Raw genomic sequence first — 27,551 nt, 5'->3', positions numbered from 1 at the left:
ATGAACGGCGAACGTTATTGGGTGTGCTTTCGAAGCACGTTTCAGTATTCGACTTTGCGTAGAAGGACAAAATACCTGCAATCCCTGCGTCTCGAACGCGCAATACCATCAACACGTGTTCGGCAAATCCGATTAGACAAAAGCCATATCGTGTTTCACCATCAGAGCGCCAGATTATCAACGAACAAGTGCACGAAATGATGAAAAAGGGGGTCGTACAAGAGTCAGCGAGTCCGTGGGCAGCTCCAGTGATTCTTGTTAAAGAAAAGATGGATCTTGGAGATTTTGCGTCGACTATCGCCGTTTGAATGCTGTAACAAAAAAGGACGTGTACCCACTCCCACGTATTCATGACGCAATAGACTGCCTTCATTCCGCCTCTTACTTTTCCTCAGTATAGTTACGATCCGGCTATTGGCAAATTCTGATGCATCCTCACGACAAGGAGAAGACTGCCTTTGTAACTCCTGACGGGCTCTTCGAATTTAATGTGATGCCATTTGGATTGTGCAACGCTCCGGCAACTTTCGAGAGATTTATGGACACTGTTCTGCGCGGCTTGAAGTGGAACATCTGCATGTGCTACCTCGACGACATCGTCATCTTTGGCCGCACCTTCAGCGCACACAACTCGCGTCTGGATATTGTCCTGAACTGCATAAGAAAAGCTGGTCTAGTTTTAAACTGTAAGAAATGTCACTTCGGTGACCGCAAAACCCTTGTGCTTGGCCACCTCGTCGACAAGGATGGCATCCACCCTGATCCCTAGAAAACAGCATCCGTTGAAGCGTTCAGTGCACCGCGCTCTGTCAAGGAGGTCGGTAGTTTTCTAGGGCTTTGTTCCTATTTCCGCCGATTTATTCCTAAGTTCGCCGACGTCGCGTATCCGCTGACATGCCTGCTACGAAAGGACACCCCCTTTGAGTGGACTCCGGAGTGCGACTCTTCTTTTCGTCAGCTGAAGTTTTTGCTGACGTCACGACCGGCTCTCCAACACTTCAGTCCTTCAGCTCCGACGGAACTCCATACGGATGCCAGTGGCATAGGTATTGGTGCCGTCCTAGTTCAACGCTACAGTGACCGCGAACACGTGATCGCATATGCAAGGCGCTCATTAAGTAGGCCCGAGCAGAATTACACTGTCACGGAACAAGAATGCCCCGCGGTAATATTTGCGGTTCAGCGGTTTCGTTCTTACCTGTATGGACGCCCCTTTACAGTGGTCACCGACCGCCACTCATCGTGTTGGCTTGTGAATCTTCGTGACCCTTGTGGCCGCCTTGCGCGCTGCGCGCTCCCACAGCAAGAATACAGCTTCACCGCCTCTTATAGCAGCGGTCGACGACACGCTGATGCGGGCTGCCTCTCGCGTATGCCACTTAGCACTATGGACTGTGACGCCTACGACTTCAAACACCTCGTGGCTTCTGTGTCACCGCGTTTTCCAGACTTCGACTGCTACAAAGCCGAACAGCGAAAAGACGATAAATTAACACCGCTCTTCACCGCTACGACCGTCTAGACGACAGCAAACAATTTCTGTGTACGTGATGAACTCCTGTATAAGAAGAACTTTTCCAGCACTGGCGCACGTTTTCTCCTAGTGGTACCGGAGAGCCTTCGCACAGCGATTCTGAGTGCTACGCACGACGACCCTACGTCTGGTCATTTAGGTTCGGCGAGGACGCTCTACCGGATTCAGGAACGCTGTTATTGGCCTGGAATGCGACAGTCTGTTGAGACGTATGTGGCCAGCTGCAGGCAGTGTCAGCGTCACAAACGGCCATCTACTGCGCCAGTTGGTCTCCTGCAGCTGATCCCACCTCCAAGCACGCCTTTACAGCAAGTGGGCATTGACTTCGTAGGTCCATTTTCAAAATCAGCCAAGGGAAATCGTTGGATAGTTGTTTGCGTCGACTACCTCACGCACTACTGCGAGACGACGGCCGTGCCATCCGCAACTGCCACTGACGTTTCAACATTCCTGCTGCAATATGTGATCCTGCGACATGGTCCGCTTCGCGTGATCATCAGCGACCGTGGACGACAATTCACAGCGGACGTCGTAGAGGAGCTGCTTCGTTTGTGGGATTCCCACTTGCGTCACTCGACACCATACCATCCACAAACGAATGGGCTTACGGAGCGCACCAACCGAACAATTGTAAACATGCTATATATGTATATTTCATCCGACCAGAAGAACTGGGATGACGTACTGCCTTTTATCACGTACGCGTTCAACACCGCCAAGCACGAGACTACCGACTATAGCCCTTTCTTCCTGCTGTACGCACGGCCACGCCGGTACACAATCGACACAGATTTCGCTTTCTGTAATCACAAAAGTTTATAACAGCTGTGTCTTACCAGTACTCACGTACGGGGCAGAAACCTGGAGGCTTACGAAAAGGGTTCTACTTAAATTGAGGACGACGCAACGAGCTATGGAAAGAAGAATGATAGGTGTAACGTTAAGGGATAAGAAAGGAGCAGATTGGGTGAGGGAACAAAAGCGAGTTAATGATATCTTAGCTGAAATCAAGAAAAAGAAATGGGCATGGGCAGGACACGTAATGAGGAGGGAAGATAACCGATGGTCATTAAGAGTTACGGAATGGATTCCCAGGAAAGGGAAGCGTAGCAGAGGGCGGCAGAAAGTTAGGTGGGCGGAAGAAATTAAGAAATTTGCAGGGACAACATGGCCACAATTTGTACATGACCGGGGTAGTTGGAGAAGTATGGGAGAGACCTTTTCCCTGCAGTGGGCGTAACCAGGCTGATGATGATGATGGTGATGAGTCACGAAAATCCCACTGTCGCCGAGACTCTCTGCCTTGCCGAAGAAGCTCGTCGTAATGCTCGTTTGCGCACTTTGGCAGCGCAGGACAGATCAAAAGCACGCTATTACATTCGCCACCGTCCGGTAACCTGGTGTGGATTTAGTCTGGCTGTGGACTCCAGTACAGAAACGCGGGTTATGCCAAAAGCTTCTGGCCACCTACGATGGACCCTTTGTTATTATTAACAGACTCACGGAAGTCCCGTATAACATAGCTCGCCTAACGGCGAATGGTAGAAGAGCTGCCTAGACACAAGTGGTCCATGTCGCCCGCTTGAAATTGCTCACGTCCAGACAAATGGATTGACTCGCCCGGCGGGCTTCGTCTGCGACGAGGGGAATGTTACGCATGAAGAAAACGAAGACCGGTGAACGTGCTTGCGGTCCCGGGTGGAGGAAGGAAGAGAACGACGCTGAGTTGATCAACTAGCTGGCCGCTCTTGCGCTCACCTTCGCGACCTAAAGTAAACGGTTCCATTCATTCGTAAGGGTTATAAACGGTCTCGGTCGCGCGTATCAATATATACAGAGTGTCCCGCACAAGTTGAGGTTGGAATTTAAACATGAAGGCGCCTCGGAAGCAAATTGAACCGGACACATACTATTTGCAATAGCATGTAATAATACAGAAAATTTTTTGGTTTCCCCATAACTCACTAATTAATTAAGTTTAGTTACCAAATTTTTTAATTATTGGCTGAGGACTCCAAGTACGATAAGCAGATTTCTAAAGCACCTTCAGAAACCACCGATCGAGTTGTTTCCTTGACGATACGTCTCACGTAATCCTTCTTTTACGGATTGCAAAGAAAGCCCGCGAAATATAAATAAAAACCACGTGATGGAGCGATTGCGCAGTGGCATTGTGCTGCTCTCAATCCTGGACCCGCCGTGGTTGCTCAGTGTCTATGGTGTTGGGCTGCTAAGCACAAGGTCGCGGGATCGAATCCCGGCCATGGCGGCCGCATTTCGATGGGGGCGAAATGCGAAAACACCCGCGTACTTAGATTTAGGTGCACGTTAAAGAACCCCAAGTGGTCGAAATTTCCGGAGTCCTCCACTACGGCGTGCCTCATAATCAGAAAGTGGTTTTGGCACGTAAAACCCCATAATTTCATTTCTCAAGCCTGCGTTCGGTGAACAAGGTTGCCTTGACGAAGACCTTGTCGAAACACTGGTCGAAACAACATCCCTTGTCGAAACAACATCCCTTTGTCCAACCACTTATCTTCCTGTGAACGTCTATGTTAATGTAGATATGAATAGATATTTAGCAAGCTGTTCTCATCTGATTATCGTCAGCGTTATTGACTCAAGCTGTCGTTGATTACTACTGCGTGTGTCACGTGCAAAAGAAAGGTATACGCTATTCCCGTGACCCCAAATTTCTTTCGCCAGTTACGCAGCTCAACGGCCCATACTTGCGACAGACAGCTCTTGACTTTGATATCTTACCGACCTTGGAGGGGAGCGACAGCCGTGTTTTTTCATCGATGTCGCCACAGCATCGTAAACGCTATTTCCGCAAGCTGTCACTTCCGTGCCTTCCAATGTCTCTGCGATAAAGAAAGCACGGCGTTGGTTTTCTGATTTTACTAGCGCTACCACCGTATTTCCAAAAAATCAAGTCAGCGCCTGCCGCTTTATTCATAACCCCAATTACAATAGAGAGCTTGACAAAAGCTTCCCAGGTTTGTTTCGAGCCTTGTAATTATTCAGCTCTGAAGCATTCTTGATTTCCTGCGAATTCGCCTGGGGGCTTTTGCGTACAGATGATCAATTTTTCGTAGTCTGTTTTCGTGCGCAGATTGTAGCGCTTCGCCTCCCAGATATTTAGCACGGAACTGCGAAGACAATACAGCAGACGGCGCTTACGAAAGAAAGGAGTGCGCGGGTATGCAGCAAGCGAGGCGCAGTCTGAACGCTACGGCGTGACATGGTTACTCCCATCATTCTATTAATTAGTAGACTCCCCTTGTCAATTGTGGTGCCGGCAAGCGACCGCCTACGTCACTGTCGTCACTACTCTGCGCACGTTTCAGTTGCTATATCATAGGAACAGGTTCAGTGATATACATTCGCATTCGGGATCTTTAGTTTCCTGTACTGTGGGTATCCGTACATCGCACTTCAGGAGTCGGCTTCCAAATATAAGTACAGTTATTGGATATCGTAAATTCCTTAGTTTTGCCATCCAATTTTGGCACGTGGCTGAAGAAGTTGCATATCTTCATTCGCGTATGGTAGCGAAATGAAACGGTCAGGAATGTCGCCTTTGAGAAGTCGTTTGATGCTATGTAAAAACAAAGACAACAGTGAGATTCGGGCGGACGTCTTCGAAAGCGCTGCATTCTGGGAAGCTCAGTTCCAAAGCCGCATATTTCGCAACTGCATCATGCCTCAGAGAAGATTCGCCATATGTGTATTGCAGTAACGGTGTCTGCGTCTCCCAAATTTACGAAACAGATTTTGGTGTTCCTCTGGAATACGAGTTTTCACAGTCTCCTCAACGAGTAGTGGAACATAAGGAGCCAGTACTGAGACATTATTTCAGTAGTGTTACAAAGACGCAAGAAGATAGCGAGAACCACATTGGGCACGACACCAAAGTTGAGTCCTGTGTGCTCCTCATTTTCATCTTATGTCATTTTAGGGCAAGTTAACAATATCATTGGTCTCTAGTACAGACAAACTAGCCGAATTTTCTTCTCTAATCAAGGTGCGGTGTGTTCAGCCGAGCAGCGATGGATGTGCTAAACGCAGATTTATCCCAAAATGGAAAATTTCGCGAAATGCTGTAGCTGACAAATGTTGTGCCGTGTGCACCAAAGAAAAGCATTTCGATGCTGTGCTGTATGGAAAAATTATTATTCCATTCTGAACTACGATAGCAAATCTCGAACGGAGGATCTTGTTGTAGAGAAGCGGCTTGAATTACGCAGTTCGGTCGCAGAATTTTGTTGGGCGGTCTTAGAAAAGACAACATTTTCAAGTCGCACTATGAAATTCGTGGCATTGCATGGGTGCCTTAGTGCACAACCGCAATTGTCACCAATTAATTAGCCACGAAACTCGGTGTTTTGTGTGTAGGCTCTTTGTAAATGTTTGTTCATTCGTTTGTTTGTTTGTTTGTCGGTTTGCTTTGTGACCGAAGTACCACTCGTTTTCTGACTCCAACACCTTTTTGAAGGACAAAAGGCACAACCTAAGTGAGCAGGCGCTTTAGATTTGGAGCATTTTCTTCAGCGTAAGGTATTAAAGCAGGTACTCTAGTGGCGAAACAGCCACTAAGTACTTTTACATCGAGAAATATGCGTCGAAGGACATTCAGATATGTTAACTGTCTCGGTAATTGAATTTTTTACACAATTTCTGTCATCTTGTAGTGCTTATTTTAGTGTTATTTTATCTCGGAATTAAAATCGTCATGTTTCCACAATGTCATTCTTGGCAATACTCCACTCCTCCACAACCAGGATTGGATCCCATGCTTGCCTACGCGTATCGGCGTTTCCGTCATTGCTTCACCGTCATCCTCTTTGTTGAGATTATCACTATCGTCATAAACGATAGTTTTCGAGTAGCAGTTGCAGTGAAACGTAAATGCATTACATGCGCATTTAAATAACGCCCTCACTGCCCATGATCAGTAGGTTATTGGGTACCTGCGATATACGTATGCACTAAAGTAGGTCGTCTGCCGCGTTTAACGTACGTTATGGCCACATACACTACACTCTAAAAACAGTTGCAACCTTTGGGGTGTATATTTGTACCACAACTATAATCGTCACCTGTCTTGCCCGCGTTTCCTTTCTTTAACGCTGCGAGCCCGGTACTTCCCAGTCACGATCGGCATGCGCGTTATCAGTGTGACGCAGCATTCTCGACAGGAAAGTAGCGAACGCCGAGTTTTCGAGAAAGGAAGCGCAAGCAAGGCAGATGACGATTATTGTCGTGGGACAAATATACACCCCAAAGGGTGCAAACTGTTTTTAGAGTGTAGTAAATGGCGTTTTCAGACATAACGACACCTGTCGCTTCCGCTTGTCGTGGTGGCTACGCTCTCGCTGTAGTTGATCGCCAGTAGATAGTGAAATTAGCTTTGACATTATCTAAACTCACCTGCGAGGATAGTTGTGTATGCTTACCACGTCCAATTTCTGAGATTGTTGAGGGATATAGGCGAACTTAGAACTGACGAGTCAGAATATAATCAACAGGGTGGTTTGAATTAAATCGTTTTTGCTTGCACACGTTTCGTATGACGTACCATAGGGCACCCTCTTCTTAAAGTTCTATAGGTCTGCGTTCCCAAACGGTAAACCAAAATGTCTTCGAATGACGCTCGCTGTAAAGTCCCATAAAGCTACTCCAATTTGACTTAAAAATGGCAGCAAGTGCTATTCTAAAACTGCTCGTTGTAATGAAGTGAACGTGCCTTATGGTCTTGGTAACAGCTCGAAGACGACGGCGACGACGACACGTGTGATAATTCCAAGAGAGTTCGTGCTGTTCGCTGCTGCTAGGCTGCTGCTATACCAATTATCGCCTTTAATTAAATATCAAGACATTTGGTGGAAGCTGCTGGAATCCCTCAAGTCACCTTGGAGCTCCGCATTCGCATGTCACCCACCGACACTGCGACTGACGAGATCAACGCACCGCCTGAACATTTCGCTGCACTTGTCACTTTCGCCGACGCTATCCGACAGCGCGACCCAGCCGTCTTCACCGGGACCGGAGCACACGAGGTTGAAGCCTGGCCATCCTCCTATGAATGTGTAAGCGCTCACGATATGTGGCACGACCTGACAAAACTGAATAACGCCAAATTTTACCTTGCTGACGTCGCAAACCCACGGCTTAAAAATTGCGAAGCTTACACTTTGACTTGGCCCGCATACAAGACACGCTTCAATGACGTGTTTGGCCGCCACTCTGTCCGCAAGATGCGCTGCAAACAGCGTCTACGCAAGCAAGCACAGCACCGGCCGAGACTTTTCCAAGCTATAGGGATGATGTATTCGATCTCTGCCGCTGTGTTTATCCAACGATGAAGGAGGATGAGAAGATCAGACATATTCTCAAGGGTATTGAGGAGGACAACGTGGTTCAACTGCTGCTTGGCAAGTGTCCAACAAGTATCACCGTTCTCTTCAACTTGTGTCAGAGTTTCGACGAATTGCGCCACCAACGTAATATCACCAGCCAAAAAGCCCCACAGGCTGACTTCGTCTCTACCATTGCAGCTGCCGCTGGCCATGCCGATCCTTGAGCTCTCCTGCTTCAGCTGAAAGAGTTGATTGGAGAGGTAGTGGCCCGCGAGCCATCGCTGCTCCCTCATGGCCAGGAGCCTGCCCCAACACTGACTCTGACCCTACAACAAGCCATCCGTCCCCAGATATCTGAAGCACTTTGCTCCGTTCGCCCTCTAGCTTCTGTTACGGCACCGCTCTCCTTTGTCGACTACCCGTCGCTATTCAGATTTCCGACGGTGAAAACACGTTTGCAGTCACTCACCAAGTCCAACGAAAAGAAAGACGTTTCGGAACTCGTACGGGTTTCTTGTTCACAACGAAGCGGACGGTATCGCTCTCTCATGCCGCACGCCCGTCCCGGGTCACACCTCCGCAGCTCAAGTACGCTGCCGCGATCGCAAGGCCACCCCCACTGTTATATTCCGCCCCACCACGAACCTACCGGGTCTCTCTTGCTTTCGTTCCAGGGCAGTCACCCAAGCGTCTCCATCAAGCGGATACGTGGCGTACGCCACAGAACAGGCCTATTTCCTTAGCCTCTGGAATTGCTGGTGACGTTGTGCGCTTCTGTCTTCGCAACATGTGCGCTAACCATGGCACCTTCGACCAGTTTCGCTACGCGCCGCAACATGCTGTCGAGATTCGTTGCCGAGATCCCGCCGACTCCCCGCCGAGACCATCCGATCTCGACCGCCGTTCATACAGCGCGTTTCTCCTTCTGCACGTCGACGGTCGCTGTCAGCTATGCGTAGTCAGCCACATACTACGGAGGGAAACTGAATAGCGCAGTTCTGGAGGCAAGCAGCGCAAGCTCATCGAAGTTTCTAGGACATCAATTTTACCGTCGAGTGTCATTGACGTCCATGTTGAGGGGGCACCTGCAGAAGCGTTTGTCGATAGCGGGACCGCTGTTTCCGTCATCAATAAAATTTTGTCGCAAGCTCGAAAAACTCACAACCTCGCTATCTGGCATGGTACTTTGCACTGCTAGGGCGCAACGCATTCATCCTACACTTGTATGCACCGGCTGTGGTCGCAAGACGTTTCGTACAACATCTAGCTTTTCTATTGCCATTCTGTTCTCATGATGTCATCTTCGCGTGGGGCTTCCTGTCTCGTCATAGTGCCATCGATTGTCCTCGCGCGCAAGTGACCCTTTCGCCGCTTTTTCGTTCACCATCGGTCAGCGCCGATCTCACTGTTTGCAAAGTCTGCGTTTATTCTGACCTACCTCAGGAGACGTGAGTGCTTGTGACCATGTTGTGCGCCGCAATCCCAGACTGAATTGCGGCGTTTACGCCATCCGACTCATTTACTCACCGCAAGGATTTATTGTTGCGATACAATTATATGGATACTCCAGGCGCATTTCTGATATCGGCGTCGCCTTGACGTTCTGGGCAATAAAACCGTCGCCGCGAGCCGTATGCTGTCTGTGCGAGTGAATGTTTGCGAGGATGAGCCGGCGAACTCGGTTCAATATCGCGTGCGCTAGCGAGGAACACGGCCCGGAAACGTGCCCTCTCCTGCCTCGCGCGAGGCACGACGTTCAGGCGAGGGAAGGGTGCAGTCTTCTCTCGCTGCTGCTAGGGCGTCTCGATAAAAACCTCTTAAACTTCGTAAAGTAGCGCCACGCTTTGAAGAATGCCGACTCCTCCTTGCGCGCTCTGGCCGAGGCCGACGCCACGTCGCTATTGGCCTAATAGCATCACGCGGCTTCAGCGTGACACGTGCTTCAGCGCCATTTTCGCTCGAGAAGCGTCTACGGAGTGGCGACGAGCGCATGTTGTCGCCGTTGCTGCGCTCGAGTGGTGTAGGTGGCGCTACGGTCAAGAAGGGAGCGTGAAAGAGAGGAGAAACGAGGAGTAGTGAAGGTGGAGAAGGAGAATGTGGCTACTTTACGAAGTTTAGGGGGCCTTATTCTCGATGTCCTCCTCGCCCGCTCCTCGTTACAGAGTGGAGACATCTGCGACGTCTTCTGCGCAGCTGGACGCGCGAATGGCGGACACCGTAGTTGACGCCTTTGGCGGACACCGTAGGGACACATTGCCGGTGCTCGTGTGTATTGAAAGCGATCTGCGACGTGGCCAGAGCACGCGGCGGTGCCGTCAAAGCAATCTGCGATCTTTGCAGTGTGCGCGTAGTGCCGGTAGCTTCGCATGCGTTGTGCTTTAGATGTTTCGTTCACGCTAAAGCGAGAGATGCACGAATTTCAATTCGCTTGCTGTTGCCGCGATTCCTCGCTCCAGAATTTTGAAAAAGAGTTCCTGCGCTCATCAAGCGAGATGTGTTCATGTTTACCTATGCGCGTGTGACACTGCGCTTGTTAATTTAGTTAGAACACGTTGGCGGGATAGTTGGTTTTATTGCATGATAAACTGTCTAAGCAGCAGCGAGCGAATAGGCCTTCCTTCTGCCTTTCGAATCCAAAGCAAACTAAGCCGCGAAAGCGCAACGCACGGCGGCCTCTGTCCCCGTCACATATGGCTTTCAAGTTACACCCGCCTAGGTGGGTGCGCACGGCCGCACTCGCACATACAGCATACGGAGCCGATTTTATCGCCCTTGGACTTGAAACGTAACCTCACGGCTACTCGACATCGACGGCAGAAATCCCCCTGGAGTGTCTATACAATTGGAGTGGAAATAATAAACATACCCAGTTCCTGCAGGGTTCACACCGTGGCCCGTTGGGCGGGAGTCAGCTAGGTTGCAAGTTGACAGTGCAAAAAATCTCAGTGCCCTTCCACTCTGTGACAAAGGATGACCAGCGAAGCTGTGTGCCCCTCAATTGCGAACTGCACCTCCGCGGTGGGTCGGCCCGGCATTGCACTATCTAACGGATCAGCCCACCTATGGCGAGTGCTTAACGCCTGCTTCACCTCCGCCGCTGGTTGAGCCGGTATTGCAGTATCTTCGATATCAACTCACGTATCGGGAGCGCTTAACGCCAGCTTCACCTCCGCCGGGGGTCGGCCCGGCATTGCACTATCTTCGGGATCGGCCCACGTATGGGGAATACTTAACGCCTGCTTCACCTCCGCCGTGGGGCGGCCCAGCAGTGCACTATCTTTGGAATCGGCCCACGTATGCATCATAAACGCGTCCTCACGTGTGAGGAGACTCGCGATGTGACATACGCTCTGCGTAGCGTCGATATGTGCACGTTTTGCATTGCAGGTGAATATTATAGCAGGTAGCACGCCGTGTAGCAGATGCTCAGGTACCGGTACAAGTAGCTAGAGAAGGTTTGAGGAAGAAAAGAAGTGTAAGGAGAAGTATGCAAAAATACCAGAAAAGGTATGTATTGTGTATTGAATAAATCAAGCTGGCAAGGTGACTGTGTCCCCACTGCGTTTCAAAGGAGACGCCAATAAATATTCATCATCATCCTCATTGGCATCGCATCGCGTCACCTGCGTTGTGAGATGAGCGCCGCACAGCGTCTGTAGGTGCGACTTTTGCATTGCAGTTGCGTATTATTGCACGGGGTCACTCGTCGTGTAGCAGTTGCATAGGTTGCTGTACAACCTAGATAAATTTTGCGGAAGAAAAACAAGATGAATGTGATGCATATCAAAATTCTAGAGTGAAAACCATGTATAGAATGCCAGATTAAATCCTTCAGGCTCGGTGATTGTTTCTCACCATCCCGTCTCAAAGGGAACGCCATTCAATCATAATCATTACCATCGCATCGTGCAGTTTCTTATGCGATGCGGCATGCGTGCCGCGTAGCGGCCATACGAGCCGGTTTTGCATTGCAATTGCTTTATCTTCCACGAGGTGTCCCCACATGTAGCAGTTTCATGCTGCAAATAGCTGGACCTGGTTGACTCAAGCAGTCTAGGAGACTATATGTCAACACTTCTTTTCGAAGGGAATGGCAATAAACCATCATCATCAACAACAACAGTATCGTGTCATGACACGGGTAAAGGAATGTGAAATGTGTGCTGCGTAGTCTGGATACTTGTATTTACTCTCCGGTACAAGTTGTGGCGCCTCTTCGCAAGGTGTGAACCGCTGCTGAGGAAGCGAATCGTACAGCTACTTGCACGGCGGCAACCAGGCAACGTCGGGCTCAGCAAACTGCTGTGATGAGCGCAGCCAAAGCAGTATCTCGCCGTCAACGCAAGGGAGGCAGTTCAGATCGTTCTCGTGAAAACGACGCGAAATTCGCCGCAAAGACCCTTTAGTGCGTGGTGCCGAAAATGGAGCTCCTATAGAGCCCGTCATCTAGCTTACGCTGTGACTGTGCTGCGTGTGCCACGCAGGCCTGCGACTTCTTTGACATCCTGCAAGGATATCAAAATCGATTTTGCGAAACCGTAATTGGAAGAAATGATGCCTGCTGAACGTCAGTATGGAAGAAATTCATGACTGTGGAAACAAACTCATAACTCAAAACATTCTGAATTACTGTGACCCATGTGGCAATTACACATCCACGCGTGTTTATTTTTTCTCCTTACCTTTTACTTGAAGAGGAAGCGTCATTCACCAAGGCTTGATGTTTTGGTTGTGTGCAAAGGGAGTTGCAGATACTTGATAGTTTTCCGAAATTGAACAAGACGTTCACAGAGTAATCTAACCGACCATGACAACAAAGCCTTGTTTATTCAGATTTCCCTGGTATAATTAGCACGCCCATAATCTTCACTTGCACGAAACATTACATCACAGATTTGTGAATACAGGTGAGATCCTTCGAAGGCTGTACAACCATACACTTATTAAACATGCACAAGGAGTTCCGACATCGTCACTGGTTAATCAGAAGTGGAACATGTGAGACTGATTATTGCGCGTGCGGTAAGAGGCAACTGCTGTAGCAAAATATTGGCTTAATTTATTTCACGGAACACACAATTGCGGGATAAGAGTTTCACTTCATCACAATAAAAGGATATTTATTGGAAACATATTCATCACTGTGTTATTCAGGAACAGTTTGTTAACTCCTCAAAGCGGAACTCAGCACTCTTCAAATTCTTGTGCATAAGTTTTATATTGTCCTGGCAATTCACTCTTTAAAGCCCTTGTTGATCTGTGACTACATGAGTGTACTAGATTTAACTCTCATGTAGCTTTTTCTAGTGAGATCACACAGGCACCATCTCTTTCACATTACTGACATTAAACATCACGTGGGGCGTTATCACTTCAAACTCGGTGCACTAAACATCCCATTTCTGATGCTTTCAACAGTATGGAACGCAACTGAACTATGCTACCCTCAAGTACATTCAAACCATTCAGACAAACATTGCAAACGTTTTTTTTTTCCCTTGTACTAAGCATAGCAAAAGTACGCTGTTCTTTCGGAACAGGTTGTAAGACAGTGCAAGCCTAATTATATAGCAGCTGTCAGGAAGGCTGAATACTTCTACGCAATGAAGAAAGAAACTGGAAGGGTTTTCGCCTCTCAAATAAAAAAATTGTTCCGTTTTGTGTTAGTCAGGCATAAATCACGTTTGCCTGGAAAGATCTACAAAGGTCTCGGGTAAAGACCCCGAAGGTCCAGAATATATGTTTCTGAGGAGATGGCACAAGTATGCATTATGACAGGTACAGTGTAGTTGACGCACACCTGTAAAATGATGACGCATGACTGATGGGCAGCTACCGTAGGTGCCCAGCATATATACAACATCGCTCAATGTAGGAATCCATGTTCACGTTTGTTAACAAGGACTTCTGTGTCATGTACGCTTCAAAAAAGAGCCTTCGGAATGTGTATCGGGCATTTGTATTGCGCGTTTTCTATTGTTGTCATCAGATGCCGAATTGAAGAAATGAATAGGAAGTGAATCTTGTGATATTCCTTGTAGTGCAGAAAACGCGAAAACATGTAAGGAAACGAACAGGAACGAAGAAACCTCTTTTCGGCTTGGTCGTTCTCGTGTGTTCGTCATTTCCACTGCACGAAGCATGAAGCAACTAGCCGAGCAACAAGCAGTAATACTTGATGTACGCTGTCTTACTTGAAATATAATCCTAGAAAGTCGCGCGATCTGAAATTTTTATGCAGACTTGTTAGATTTTCTATATGCAATCCGTTTCATACTGGTGGCGAACCAGTCTCAAAGAACTAGGAATGAATGGCCCCTTGAAATTCACACGACAGGGGTTTGCACGAAGATGGAGAGGAAGTAATCAACAGGTTTCGAGCAATGGATGTCTCTGCTGCCAGCGTTTCTAAGGACGAGCTATCTTCATAAGAAAAAAGTAAATGGCGAAGCCAAGAGCTTGTGCAAAAGCATTGTCTGTAGAGACATCCCTTATTCGACCACTGTTGATAAATGACACCTTGAGCAAGACAGGTAACTAATACCGCTTATTACGAGTTTTTCGTTGCGGCCCCTTTCGCATGTGTGATGTACACTAAGTGTCATTTTCAACATCGGTTATGAAGGTAAGATGAAATTAAGACGCCAGCCTAAGTTTTCATTTGCATCCACCAGACGTGCCATCAAACACTACGATGATAATGAGTACCTGCTGGAATAGTTCCCACACAATGTAGCCTTACTATGGGTAAAAAGTGCATCCTTGGAAACCTAGCAGGCGCTTTGTTCTTCGTGTATTCCTAACCTAACCAGCGGAACTCTGCTGTAGTTCTATACCATACACAGTTACGAAGGAACAGCGCCAACGAAGACGATCACAAGTGGGGAGAACGACACAGGACAAGTGCCATCCTGTGTCCATCCTGGTTGGTGCTTGTCCTGTGTCGTTCTCCCCACTTGTGATCGTCTTTGTTGGCGCTGTTCCTTCGTAATTCAAGTATGCACCATCTAGCCCAAATGAATGTTGTCTTGAACCATACACAACGTCCCTTTTTTCCAGTTGAGACCCATTTGTCGTTACCCTTATATAAGAACACGTGGTAACTGCGCTTTCGCCCATCAGACAGCTGTTCTACAAAATTTCCGCAACACCTGTAAAATCCGCTATAGTACCTTTAATGCGAAATCATTTATGATGCGCTGTTCTATAGCCGGAGCTAAAGTTTTATGCGAAAGAATAAAACGAGCATTAGTGCGCATGCATCGAGCAAATGCATGAGTTCAAGAAAAGTGTGCCATCTTGTATGAAAAATACTTGCCAAGTCACTTTTTTTCAGTAACAACAGTACTTTCGAAGACGGCGCCACCTATCGACAACGCCAGGCTTCCACCACCTGAAAGCATTCGTGCCATCACCACCAACACGACAAATACCGGGAAGACGGCCAGAGGATAGCGCAGATTTTACCGGTGCTCGTAGGTATGGTAACTTCTCGCCAATTGCTCTCGTCGGGTGCGGAAGGGTTATAATGCGGACGGGTGCAGGTTGTCTCGATGCTAAAGTTGGCGCTCTGAGGTGACATGATTTGAACGCGCCTGTGCGGCCACACCGCCATGTTGGATTGTATATGTTTTCAGTTTAAGTCATCTATACCAAACGAGTTAACGAACTATGACTAACAAACAGCTGCAAAAATACTAACATTTGTGAAATGCAATCGCAAGACCTTTTCAGTGAGAGCTGTGAGAAATGCACCTGGATACTGTGCACTAATTGGTCAAGAGCGGACCTGATTGGCAAGGAACTGAAATACCTATAGCTCTCTGGTTGCGAAATCGTGTTTTCTCGAGTAGCACCTGTACGTCGCCAACTTCTCAAGAGAGTTCAATAAGAAAGAAAGTACAGAAGTGAAGTAAGGGAAAATCAAACACGCAATAATTTAATAACTGCCTTTTTTTCGCCTTCATTCCTCATTTATAGCAAAACTCCACATACGATAATAGGCTCCTCTGCACAAAACGTTTATTTCAATACCCACTAGTGCTAGAAGAAGTAACCACAGCCGGCTGACAATTAAGAATTTATGATTTCCACACGGCATTCAACAGCAGGCATGAATAAAAGCTCCGTAAAAGTCGCACCAGCAAAATCACTGGCCTTAAGCGTACCCTCTACTATCGAGTCTGGTGATCGGGATTTATTATCGCACTGAACACGGCAACAAATGGCAGTCAATGGAATCACGACGGCGGGGACCTGCCTTCGCCGCCGCCTCACCGCGGCTACCTCGCCGCCTCCTTGGTTCCGTACTTGGGGGAGTCCGCGTCCTCCTCGTCGTCCGCGTCGGCGTCGTACCCGTTCGCCGCGTCCCGCACCGAGCTCGGCTCTTCGGCGAAGCTCACCGAACCCGACCGCGCGTGCGGAGGAGACTGAGACGAGGTGGACAGTGGGGATGAAGAAGACGGCGCCGAGCGGGGCGAACTGGGCCGTCGTTCGCACACCACGGGAACTTGTAGCACCGTGGCGGCGGCAGCGGCCGCGCCGAAAGTCACGCGACTGCCTCGGCGAGAGCCCGCAGTGCCGGCACTCGCCGACAGGGACTTCTTTCTGCCGGGCGCTCGCTCTCCGGTGATTTCGTCCACGAAGTGGTAGGCCCCGGAGGAAGAGGAAGACGATGCCCCGGGTCTCGAGCAGCGGCGCAACTCGTCGACGTTGTCGGGCGGCCGCCAGCAGGACGCGTCTCCCGACGAGGAGTCGTGGGAGAAGAAGGACGGCCTCTCGCCTCTCCGGCCCATTCCGTCCAGGCGTTCCGTGCGAGTGCTGCAGGGAAAGAGACCACACGCATGAGGCTTTATCACCCTTCCGTCACAAGTCATGATGCAGTGCGCTTAAGTGTTCATTCGCTGGAAACCTCTCGAGCACGAACATATGCCACTTGTGGTGAGTGTTCGTAATTAGAAAATTGTTTGGTTATGGAAAAGAATATGGGCTAATTTATGCACTATATCATGAAAGCTAAATCATTGAAGATTTTGCTACAAGTAGATATACAAGTTGCTACAAGTACAAGTACCCTACATTTAACTTGGCGCTCACCTAAAAATAAAGGCTGACAACACCGAGCCCATGCCAGGAACCGATACAAGGATCCACCGCTTTAGTGCAAAGCGTCGATAGCGTTCACAAACATTGTTCCCACAATTTTTCAAAACGTGCTAAGTATACTTTAAGAATTAGTTCGAGAAACTTACTTGCACACTCTATTTCTCCTGATAACAAAAATATGTGGGAGGCTGCGCATGTCCATAACCCAATCTTTCCGCCTTGAGAACTGCCTTCCTGCATGAACCTAAATACTCCAGTGCCTGTAGAAAAGAGGGCTGCCTGCTTCAGAAAGCCGAGCGACTAGACTCACCAAAATGCAACAGCACAACACACTGTCATGTTCTTTCCTTTTAGCAATATTGAAGGCCATATCAAATGTATATCTGTTTTCTAAACGCGAGGTTGGGTCCAAGCGTTTTAGAACCGAATCGCAGATCGGCTATTCGCCGGGCGACGAAGTGCACAGTAGTGAACACCACATTCTTATTAGTTGAACATGCTAAAAGCCAGTTGATTTTTTTATTTCACCAAAATATGTAATCCAGTGAATTATACTGAACGGCACAAAGCCATGCGTTCTATCTCCCGACGGAGCGACCACATTCTAATAGTGCCGAAATGCAAACACGCTATGGTACTGAGATTTGAGTAGATGCAAAAGAAACTCAGTGGTAAGAATGCCACTATGAATAATATATTTACCTGAGCCTTATGTAAGTAGTTAGCGAGTCTTACAGCTTTTAAATTGCACATTTAGAAAAGTGAAACATGCGTTGTGATTCCTTTGATCACATGCGACAAACTGTGCTTAACTCCTACAAATGTTAGATATTAGTTATCACCTACTGAACCACTTATTTCAAAAAAATTAACAGCCAATTCATTCATGTTAATGTAGGGCAACTTGTCAAGCATTCATTCCTTGACGTGCGCCAATTAAGCGCGTTGCTCTTTAAAGTTATATATGACACAAACACACGTTTCGATGCAGTTTACAAAACCTTCATTTTATTCACTAACTTTAAATTACTGATATAACTCATTTGTGGCCGCTGTGATACGCAAAGATGTTTTCCGATCATTTTGATAAGAATGATTTCCGCTAATGTTAAACTGATGCATGACCCATGTACAGTAGTTGGTTGAATCGGATCGTTGAAGCTACCGAAGCCAAAATTATCCACGAATTGGGCGAACCACTACTTTGTTTCCGGTTTTGATGTGTCTACGTTAATGTATCCGACAAAGAAAACCGGCGAAGGATTGGCGGCGACGTAGCTTGATCAACACCGAAGTGTGCGCGCCTCATCATCAATCACCTGGTTTGACGGCTCTTTTTTATTTATTTATTTTTTTTTTCATTTGTGCGTTTCTTATTGAAACGAAAACTGTGATGTATGTTCGCTTCACGCCTCTGCCTTACGGGGGTATGAGCCATTGTTTCTGCCCCTGCACTGCCACCGGGATCGGCCCACTGGATTTTTTGTCGACGGGACGAAAGCCATAAAATCCCGGGTTCCTAGCCATATAGAGCGTCGCTGTAATGCAATCAGAAAATAACGACAGAAAACACCCATGCGATGCTGTTTGGGCGTGTTACAAACAGCGAACTGATTTTTTTTTTTTTACTTAGCGCCGGAAAGCCCAACAGAAGTGATATCACATAAGGTTTGAGCTCCCCAGTTACGAAGGCTACCTTCTTAAATTACGGAAAAAGCTGCACAAATACTAACCCGAGGGAAGCACTGCTGCGCCCGTTTCCAGTACCTGCGCACCGCTCTTAGCAATTCGTACAGCGTTGTTTAGAATCCATGATAGCCACCATGATGCTTTAGGCACGGGCTTACGCATTCGAAAGCCTTCAACAGACGACTATGATGTCAAAGTTTTAGCGCAGAGTAAATTTCCTTCTAGCAGACCCATTGTTTACCGAATATATATATGCTCTTTGTTCAGTCACATTGCATATCCATCGCTACGTGAACGGTGCGCTGCTCTTTCTCTGGGCCACCCAACACTTCACTTTTCTTAATCTTCACACACTTCACTTTTCTTTCATTAATGCTTCAAGAGAAGCATTAATCAGGGCACTTACGCTCATGCGCTCACAATCGGTGAAATGCAACTGCATATAAAATGATCGCGCAACGTTCTGCGAAAGATTGTCACTGGCCAAATGTATGCACGGGTCGTCATTACTATTTTTTACAGTTGCAGACTCATTCGACCAAGTTAGAAGACGAATGTAACATGACGGCATTTTGCTCGTGAATACAAATCAACGCACATTATTTCGAAGCCTTATAGATGGAGCGCGGCGCTGAACACAGTGCGTAATGCTGGTCGCCCGCCAGTTGTTGTGCGCGAATGCTCGCAAGCCGATTGAATAATAATTGTTATAAGGAAAACATAGGGATTCTTCAGCGCAACAAAGGCGCTTGCGCCAGGACTACGCAGCCATGTTGATATCGATATGAACAGTCGCCTATGAGTGTTATCACACGTCAGAGTTAAAGTAAAACAATATAGCGGTGATAATAAGCAATAAACAGTTAGCTATGCGAAACGCAACAAGAAAAAACAAACGAAAAGAAACGTACCAAGCGAGCAACTTCGCCTACCACTTTCATATTCCGTGTTACTTACCATTGTTCGTGTACGTGTAGACACACCCACAGAGAATACTAAACCCTTTTGGTATACCATAGGGTTTTGTGAACAGAGGCTAGGATATTAAATGTGCAGAAACCGTCAACGGTGACAAGCCGAATTGCTGACAAAAAGAGGCGAACGTTTCTAGAAAGTTGCTCGCTTTAATAAAGTCATCATGACACTCGAACGCGTATACAGGCTGCCGTAGAGGTATCTAGGTAACGCTTGTTGTTTCACTGCGTAATTCCGTAGCGAGCACATCCATTGACCGGCACTTCTGCAGCGGCAGCACAGCTTGCTATAACGCATAAACGCGTGGTTATACGTGTGTGTTTTCCAGCGGCCCCCACACCGTCGAAACGGCGCGGCAAAGAAGTATGCGTTCGCCGACGAACGGTCACCCCGCCACTCGGTTGCACAGAAGCACGCGCCCTTTGCATCGGCAGTGACAGTCCGACTACCGACAACCGACCAACAACTATGAAAACGGGCGAACAAGGCACAGAAGGTTCTGCGCTTTAAAAAATGAACCATTCGCGAGCTTGCCCGAAGGAAATGTTTCCTCGCGCGCACACCTTGGAGTGATCAGCTGCAGCACCCCTATCGCCGCGTTCTGGTCGAGCGGAGAAACACAGGTTTCTCCAGCTGGCCGACAGAGGGCAGCAACGAATGCTGCCAACTAAAGTGGAGACCTGCTTTCACCGCTGAAGACGACACCGGCGGGCCGGCGCCGGCGCAAAACGCAAGAGCCCCTTTAACGGCACTCTCGGGGAATCCGCGCGGCTGCATCCGACGGCTCGTACATCAGGTGCCCGTGGTTGTTCGGTCGACTAAGCTCTCATTTGCCCCAATTTCAGTTGGCCCGTGTGGTTCATTTGCGAGGTTGTTTAGCGACGCAAGCACCAAGATCACTTGCAACACGGGGCCAATAACCATCCGTTCGCCCTGTGTTGCAACTTTTCACGCGACCAACTTCAGACAAAGGGCGACTGCTGACTGCGGCAGGGCTTTCAGCAACAAAAAAATTCATTTTCCAAACGTTTCTCTTGAGGCTGCTAGTAGACTACTATTATAGTCTCTCTTAGGAAATTAAATACGTCCGCGCACCTGCAGCCAACTTCAAATGTCGCAATTTTGCAGGATAGAGCGTTTGCGTGCTGCATCTTAAAGGAAAATATCTTGAGCATTGTAATAGTCCAGAGCGGGTAAGCATAACAGAAGCAAAAAGAGCGAAAGTACTATGGTGCTTGCTATGCTATGCTATGCTATGCTATGCTAGGAGAGCTGCTGCTACGCGAAAAGCGGATGAAAAAAAAAAATAACGTGGCCGTGTAATATACCCATCCCCAAGCTCATGTAAAATAGCAGAAATAGGATGTGCAGATACCATCAACGATAACTCTAAATGCAAATGAATAGCCGGACACCTTCAGAAAGCTATTCACTTTAATAAAGGAATGACGCTCTCCGAAGTGTATATTCTTGCATTCAGGACATTCAGGCAGTGTTTCGGATTGTTTAATTGCAGACGTGGATGGACGGCAGAACCGTTAACCAGTACATCTGCAACTGTAAAGGTGTCAGAGCCCCTTCCTGCAGACGCCACAGGGCGAAACTGCGGCGAGAAAAGAGGAAGTACATCATTCCCAAGCGCAACACCACTGTGTATTTAAACCTTCAGGCACACCAAAGATCTCGTGCGACAGCACGTGTCGGAGTGCTCCACTATTCGCCTACGCACACAACTATAGACAATGATGTTGCGATATCTTGCCTACAACGTCGCCGAGTTCTAGCTTCGCATGTTACCCAAGTCCGACTGCCAACCACGGACAACGAAATACACTCTTTGAAGATCTTCGCAAGTGTTTGCGTATCTGAGGAATTGACGTGTCAAAGGCAGCGAAATAGTGTGTACAAGTTGTCGCACACTCTGCAGCAACTAGTAGGGTGCTGTTTGCTAGTTGCTCTAGGACGTAGAGGGGGAGGACGTAAAGACAAAAGGCAGGGATGTTTTCCAGAAATGCGCTTGATTGGTTACCCTACTCTGGGGTACGCAAAAGAGGTAATAGAAAGATGAGAAAGGGAGGAGGAAGAACGCCGCGGTGAGCTCGTGGATGCACGCGGAGGGCCTGAACAAGTAAAATGCATTCATGGCGATCCATCACCGACCCCTGGCCTCAAGGCCGCTTCAAGACTACCACCTAGGCGGCGCTGCTGGACCACACCATCAGATTTGCCTGCTGCGGCCTTGCAAACTCCTCACTGATCTCTAACGGCGAGCCGATAAAACGGGACATAAGAAAATATAGGTTACGAATTTCTGGCTAAGAAATACCACATCAAAGAAGGTGTTTATTCGAGTGAGGTATACGCAAGGTAACCTTTACTGCATAATTTTGAAAATTGCGTTATAACGCAACACTTAGGGCGTTCCAATGCACGTAGCGTTTCTCGTTTTGATTGACATTTGATACGTAGCTCGCTGCGGCACGCCGCCTTCGGCTTTCGTCGTCGTCCCGCCTTGGACACCCCCTCCCCCCCCCAAAAAAAAATAACAAAACACAAAAAAAGCTACGATAAAAAAATGCCTTCAGTATTCCCATTAGAGCGTCACCGTAAAACAATGTGCGTCAAAATATGCTACCACTAAAGCAAATAACTATGAAGCGTCGTTCGCATGATTCAACACAAACAACATGGAATTAATTTCTGACAGCTGAATGTTGCATTCGCAACTCGAAACTCGGTGTCGTACATGTGTCACGTAGCGCGGTCGCAGGTGTGGTACCTGGAAACTTGATGGCTTTATTTCGTGCTCAGTTGTGCGCAGAGTCGCATGTCCTTGGACGTGAACAAAGCAACAGTTTTGTAAGGCTTGTACCCGTAGCCAACACGTTTATTTTTTACCTAACGCCTAAATGATACGTGTAAATTATTTTCACCGTTATCTTCATTTAGCGTCTGGTACGGCCACATAGACACATATAGCTGTGCGTGATACGAGATGCGTTGAACTCTCTGCACAAGCGCCACCTATACATGGAACTGCGGCAGACATTGCAAGAGATCAATGTTTTAGTATGCCGCCACCGGGTCCTTTGCTAGAGCGTCGAATGAAATTAATGACGCAACATTTAAGAGCGCGGTATTCAGAGCTTTCCGCGTTGTAAACAAACTACCAACGCTAATGCTGCGGCGTCATTTACTTAATGGGATCATGGGGATCAAAACACGTTCCCAGCTTGGTGCCGTCTCTCGAGGCCCAGAATCGTCAAAATATAGTTAAAAAAACTTCACTAACACGTTGTCCTTAGCGCTAGATGCAACTAAGAGATGGCTGATTTTACCATTTTTTTCTTGTAGTCATTACGGAGAACGAGTAGCAATTTCTATAGAAACGTGTGGAGACGGCGCTGCCATGTTACTATGCGATCACAGAAAACTTCCGCGGTAATTAGCGGTACTAGACACAGATGTGCGGCCGGCAAAATTTCCTGCTTACCAGGCTAATGTATCTCGTGTCACAGAAAGCTAAATCTCTCGATGCTCGTAACTTTTGAAACGTACTTATGGTTTTTTATTCTTTTTTTTAGCAGAGCCACGAAAACAAGGGATCAACAGTAATTAGTTCCTTCTATTTAATAGCGCTAGCAATACACTTCTAGCAAATTTTCTTTTTTGGCTATCATCATCATCAGCCTATCTTATGTCCACTGTAGGAGGAAGGCCTCTACCTGTGATCTCCATTACCCCTGCCCTGCGCCAAGCGATTCCAACTAGCGCCCGCGAATTCCTTAATTTCATCCCCTCACCTAGTCCTCTGCCGTCCTCGACTGCGCTTCCCTTCTCTTGGCACCCACTATGTAACCCTAATCGTCCACCGGTTATCTAACCTGCGCATTACATGAATTACCTGCCCAGCTCTATTTTCGCTCCTAATGTCAATTAGAATATCGGCTATACCCGTTTGCTCACTGATCCAAACCGCTCTCTACCTGTCTCTTAACGTTATACCTAACATTCTTCGTTCCAACGCTTTTTACGCGGTCCTTAACTTGTTCTCAAGCTTCTTCGTCAGTCTACAAGTTTCTGGCCCATATGTCAGCCCCAGTAAAATGCACTGATTGTACACCTTCCTTTTCAATGATAATGGTAAGCTTCCAGACAGAAGCTCACAATGTCTGCCGTATGCGCTCCAACCCACTTTTCTATGAATTTCTTTCTAATGGTCAGGGTTCCCTGTCATTATTTGACCTAGGTAAACGTACTCCTTTGGCAATCAAGCGTGGTCTAATTCATAAGCGGTGAGAGGACGCACGACAGATTGAGGAGGCTGTCTTTAGGCATTCTTGCACCACCGGGACCTCCAATTCAATAATTCACCGCAATAACATTTACTCGGATACTTTTACTGTCTCCAAAGAATAGCGCCTAGCAAGTTACATTATTAAAAACACGAATAGAACGAAAAAATTGGAGGACGCTTAAGCTTCGCCTTCAAGAGTGGAACGCGACAGCGTTCCCGTCGACCCGCCAAGGGGTGTAAGACAATGGGCTACGGCGCCCCGACTACGCGCCCCGCATCGGACGCGGTGAGCGTCGAGCAACGCAGCGTTCGGCGCGACAACGAAATGTGCGCCTGAGCAAGCGACAGACGCCTGAGCCTTAGAAACAGCTCGTATCTAAGGCAACACCGCGTTCACTAGAGGCGCTTTTGTACCGCTTTGAAGCATCGAACTCGTGGCTCAGTGGTAACGTCTCCGTCTCACACTCCGGAGACCCTGGTTCGATTCCCACCCAGCCCATCTTGGAAGTTCGTTTTTATTTATGAAGTGCCTGCCGTGATTTATCGCTCACGGCCAACGCCGCGGACGCCGACGCCGACACCGACGCCGACGACACCGGCTTTTCTGCGACACGAGCTCCTTAACGCTATCGCGTTAAAACCTTGCGTTTGTATTTTCTTGCGGCAGAAATGCGTTGCCGCTAAGCGCACTCGAGCGAGTTTCCGCGGCTCCAGTTTCTTGCTTAAGCTACTCGCCGCCTTATAAAGGCGACATTTCATTAAAAAGAAAAGGAAAAGCTGAATGTATAAAAAGCTTCTGTGCCTACGTGGAAAGATAGAATAACTAAAAAAAATGGCTCCACAAGTTCATTTTATTGCGAGTGCTTTTCCGTTCCACAAACGCTGAGCTGCCTAAGAGGGCTTTTGAGAATTTGGTGACATTTTCACGTAGCACACCTCGGCTTTTCTACTCAACTCTCGCAGATTCGTTTTCCTTTGCCTAGCCGGGGTTCTAATCCAATATACGCCCGCCTGCGAAGAGTATTTGCACTCGTCTACGATGCTGCGCTTCAGGGCATATGTTAAGGGAAGTCACGACAGCAAGCCCACTATAGTTCACCCGTAGAACCTTAAAATAACTTTATTCCGATAATCACTCCTTATAGCCAAATCCAAAATTTCGGAGCTCCAGTCGCTTATAGCAGAAACTTTCGTTCGCGCGCGTGTTTGTCGTAGGGAGTCTGCTGCATGTAATTAGCGCTTCTACGCTCGAAAGGTCGAAGTTCAAAGCGTAGTTTATTAAACGCTACAGTGAAGCGCCTCCGACACTCCAGCCGTTCATCGCACCTAGAAACGCAGTAGTCGCGCGCTCGAGTAAAGGGCCGCGCAAGGAGCAGCACCGAGCATTTTACTGCTTTCGTTTGGCGGCCCGAGTGTACGCGACCCTCGTGCTACGGATTTCCCCCCAGCGACGCCGCGCCAGCGCTGATAAGTGCGACATCTTTCACCTCACAATGAAGGGCCCGCGTTCACACAGCACGCAGTACGGCAAAAATCCACAAGGAGAGCACGGCTCGTAGGAGGAGGAGGAGGGAAACCTCTAATTTATGCCCTGCCCAAATTGGTGTCAACCAAGGACCCTGCCGCTGCACGCACCACGCTCGCCGTCGTTCGCGGGGCAACCGCACGGCCAGACGGGGCTGTGGTAACAAAGAACTTCGGTCTTGCGCGAGTGGCCGGTGTGCCCTTTAAGCAGAGCGGATCTCGGCCGCTGATTTATGCCGGAAGTTTCTCGGCGCTCATTTGACTGGTGACCAGTGTCTTGTTGCGAACGCGCAGCTTGCTCCACACGCGAGTCCCTGCAACTCCGAACCGTATCTTCGTGCAATCATATCTGCAGCTCGCCAGCAGCGTCCCCGGAGACTTACGGCTTATAGCTCGGTTCATTTAACGAGAACCCTTCCCTCCCCTCCCCCCTCCCCTTTTTCGTGCCGCGCGGGCGCTTAATTGGAGTCTTGCGAACTGGAGCTCTGGCTCGCGGTGTCCTAAGCATTAGTTATTGTTTCTCGTCGCATTTGTTATTGTTCTAAATAAAAAACGTCCGCTAACTAGCCCCGTTCGTTGCTTTACTTACTATTAGAAATTTCCTGCTGCCGCATACTTTACTGGAGCTTACCTAAATAAAGGAACCGGAAGGAAACTATTAAAAACGGTCGCTTCTTAGGAAACGTCTAGAACTGTTGAAGTCCGACAATACGGTTCAATCTTTAGGAGAATAAAGCTTTTGCGTGGCACAAATATGAAAGAAAGATTGCGGTTTCAATAGAAATTCAAGAATGTCTTGAAGCCGTGCATTCACGAGTTATATTGGAGTGTCCATGCATTGTGAAATTTGCTAATTTGTATTTCAATGCGCTGCAGACTCCACTAAATAAAAAAAATGGTGGCATGACGTTTTGTGCATGTTCCGATGAGCCCTCGTAATTACAGCGATACTCAATTTCGCTCCATGTCACGTTTCATCAAAAAAAATTGAGTCACCGTTTCGGAAGGCAGACGCACGTTAAATATTGGCTGCAAGCATTGCTCGAAAGGACAACAAAATCTATTATTGCACCATTGCTAACGCAACGCTGCATGCCGAACATTCATTCAAATTTGATGGTGCAATCAGCAAAACGGTCGTGCATAACAGTTATCAGCAGATTTCGGCCATGCAGAGGGATCAGTTTACCATAAGCTCGATTTCCATGTTTTTCTTTCGTCTCTTTTATTACTTTCCTTTTGGATTTTTATTTTTTAATTAGCTAAACAGCATACATTTTGATCACACGTCATTACAGGATCCTATAGGTAGCCATCAAATCTTGTGCCGAGTTGATGTTGCACATTTGTGAATTTTCTAGCACTATGTAGATAAAATTAAGTTTCACACTTCATCTGCAAATAAGGTAACCTCAACAACAAAAAACATTTTAAGTACAGCACTACGCATTCGATAACGATTTCTTATATTTCTTCCTTGCAAACACGGGATACAACTTGCAAGACAGGTTGCGTACACAAACGTGTACAACATCACTGAAAGGGAACACAAGAAGAACGATATAACTTTTAAATCATAATATTTCTTGCTGTCCCACTTGCTTTTCCAAGCCGAGATAGTCAGCTACCCGTGAGGCGAAGCTTTCGCCTACTGCCGTCGCCTTCGCTATTTCTTACCATAGAAGACGGGACGCCATAGGCGCTTTGAATTTCGAAGATAGCAAGACTTGATATACAGAGTTTTTATAGACAGTTATTCATAAGTAAACATGACAGGTGCAGTGCAGTGCTCTTACGTCCGGAACTCTGGTGAGCGGTGGGGAGCTCGGTTTGATACTTCGTTCGCTCCTCCCGAACCACCTTCAGACATGTTCCAACCAGACTAAGTTAGCACGTTACTGCACCTCACAAGACGTCACTCCCATCTGTCAAGCACGAGATTATGTCCCTCTGCAACTTTTTAGAGCACTGCCAGTATAAGGAAACGTACAAAAAAGGATGCTGCCTCAAATGGTTCCTTCCATGCGCGTCACGCCATTCTCAAAATATTTCGACACAATTTAGC

The 27,551-nt window shown here is 47.7% G+C and overlaps 1 protein-coding gene across 1 annotated transcript in view; it reads right to left on the bottom strand.

Moving 5' to 3' along the window:
• Window positions 1–14,821: 14,821 nt before the first annotated feature.
• The window catches only part of LOC142572961 (uncharacterized), a 105,374-nt gene continuing 92,644 nt past the window's right edge, over window positions 14,822–27,551 (bottom strand). The window contains exon 3 of the mRNA XM_075682440.1: window positions 14,822–16,716. Within this exon, the coding sequence (XP_075538555.1) occupies window positions 16,179–16,716 (538 nt within the window). The 3' untranslated portion in view covers window positions 14,822–16,178. The remainder of the gene's footprint in view (window positions 16,717–27,551) is intronic.

The sequence above is a fragment of the Dermacentor variabilis genome, chromosome 2 (genome assembly GCF_050947875.1).
Source record: "Dermacentor variabilis isolate Ectoservices chromosome 2, ASM5094787v1, whole genome shotgun sequence".
Lineage (NCBI taxonomy): Eukaryota > Metazoa > Arthropoda > Arachnida > Ixodida > Ixodidae > Dermacentor > Dermacentor variabilis.
This window is presented reverse-complemented; position numbering and strand designations above follow the sequence as displayed.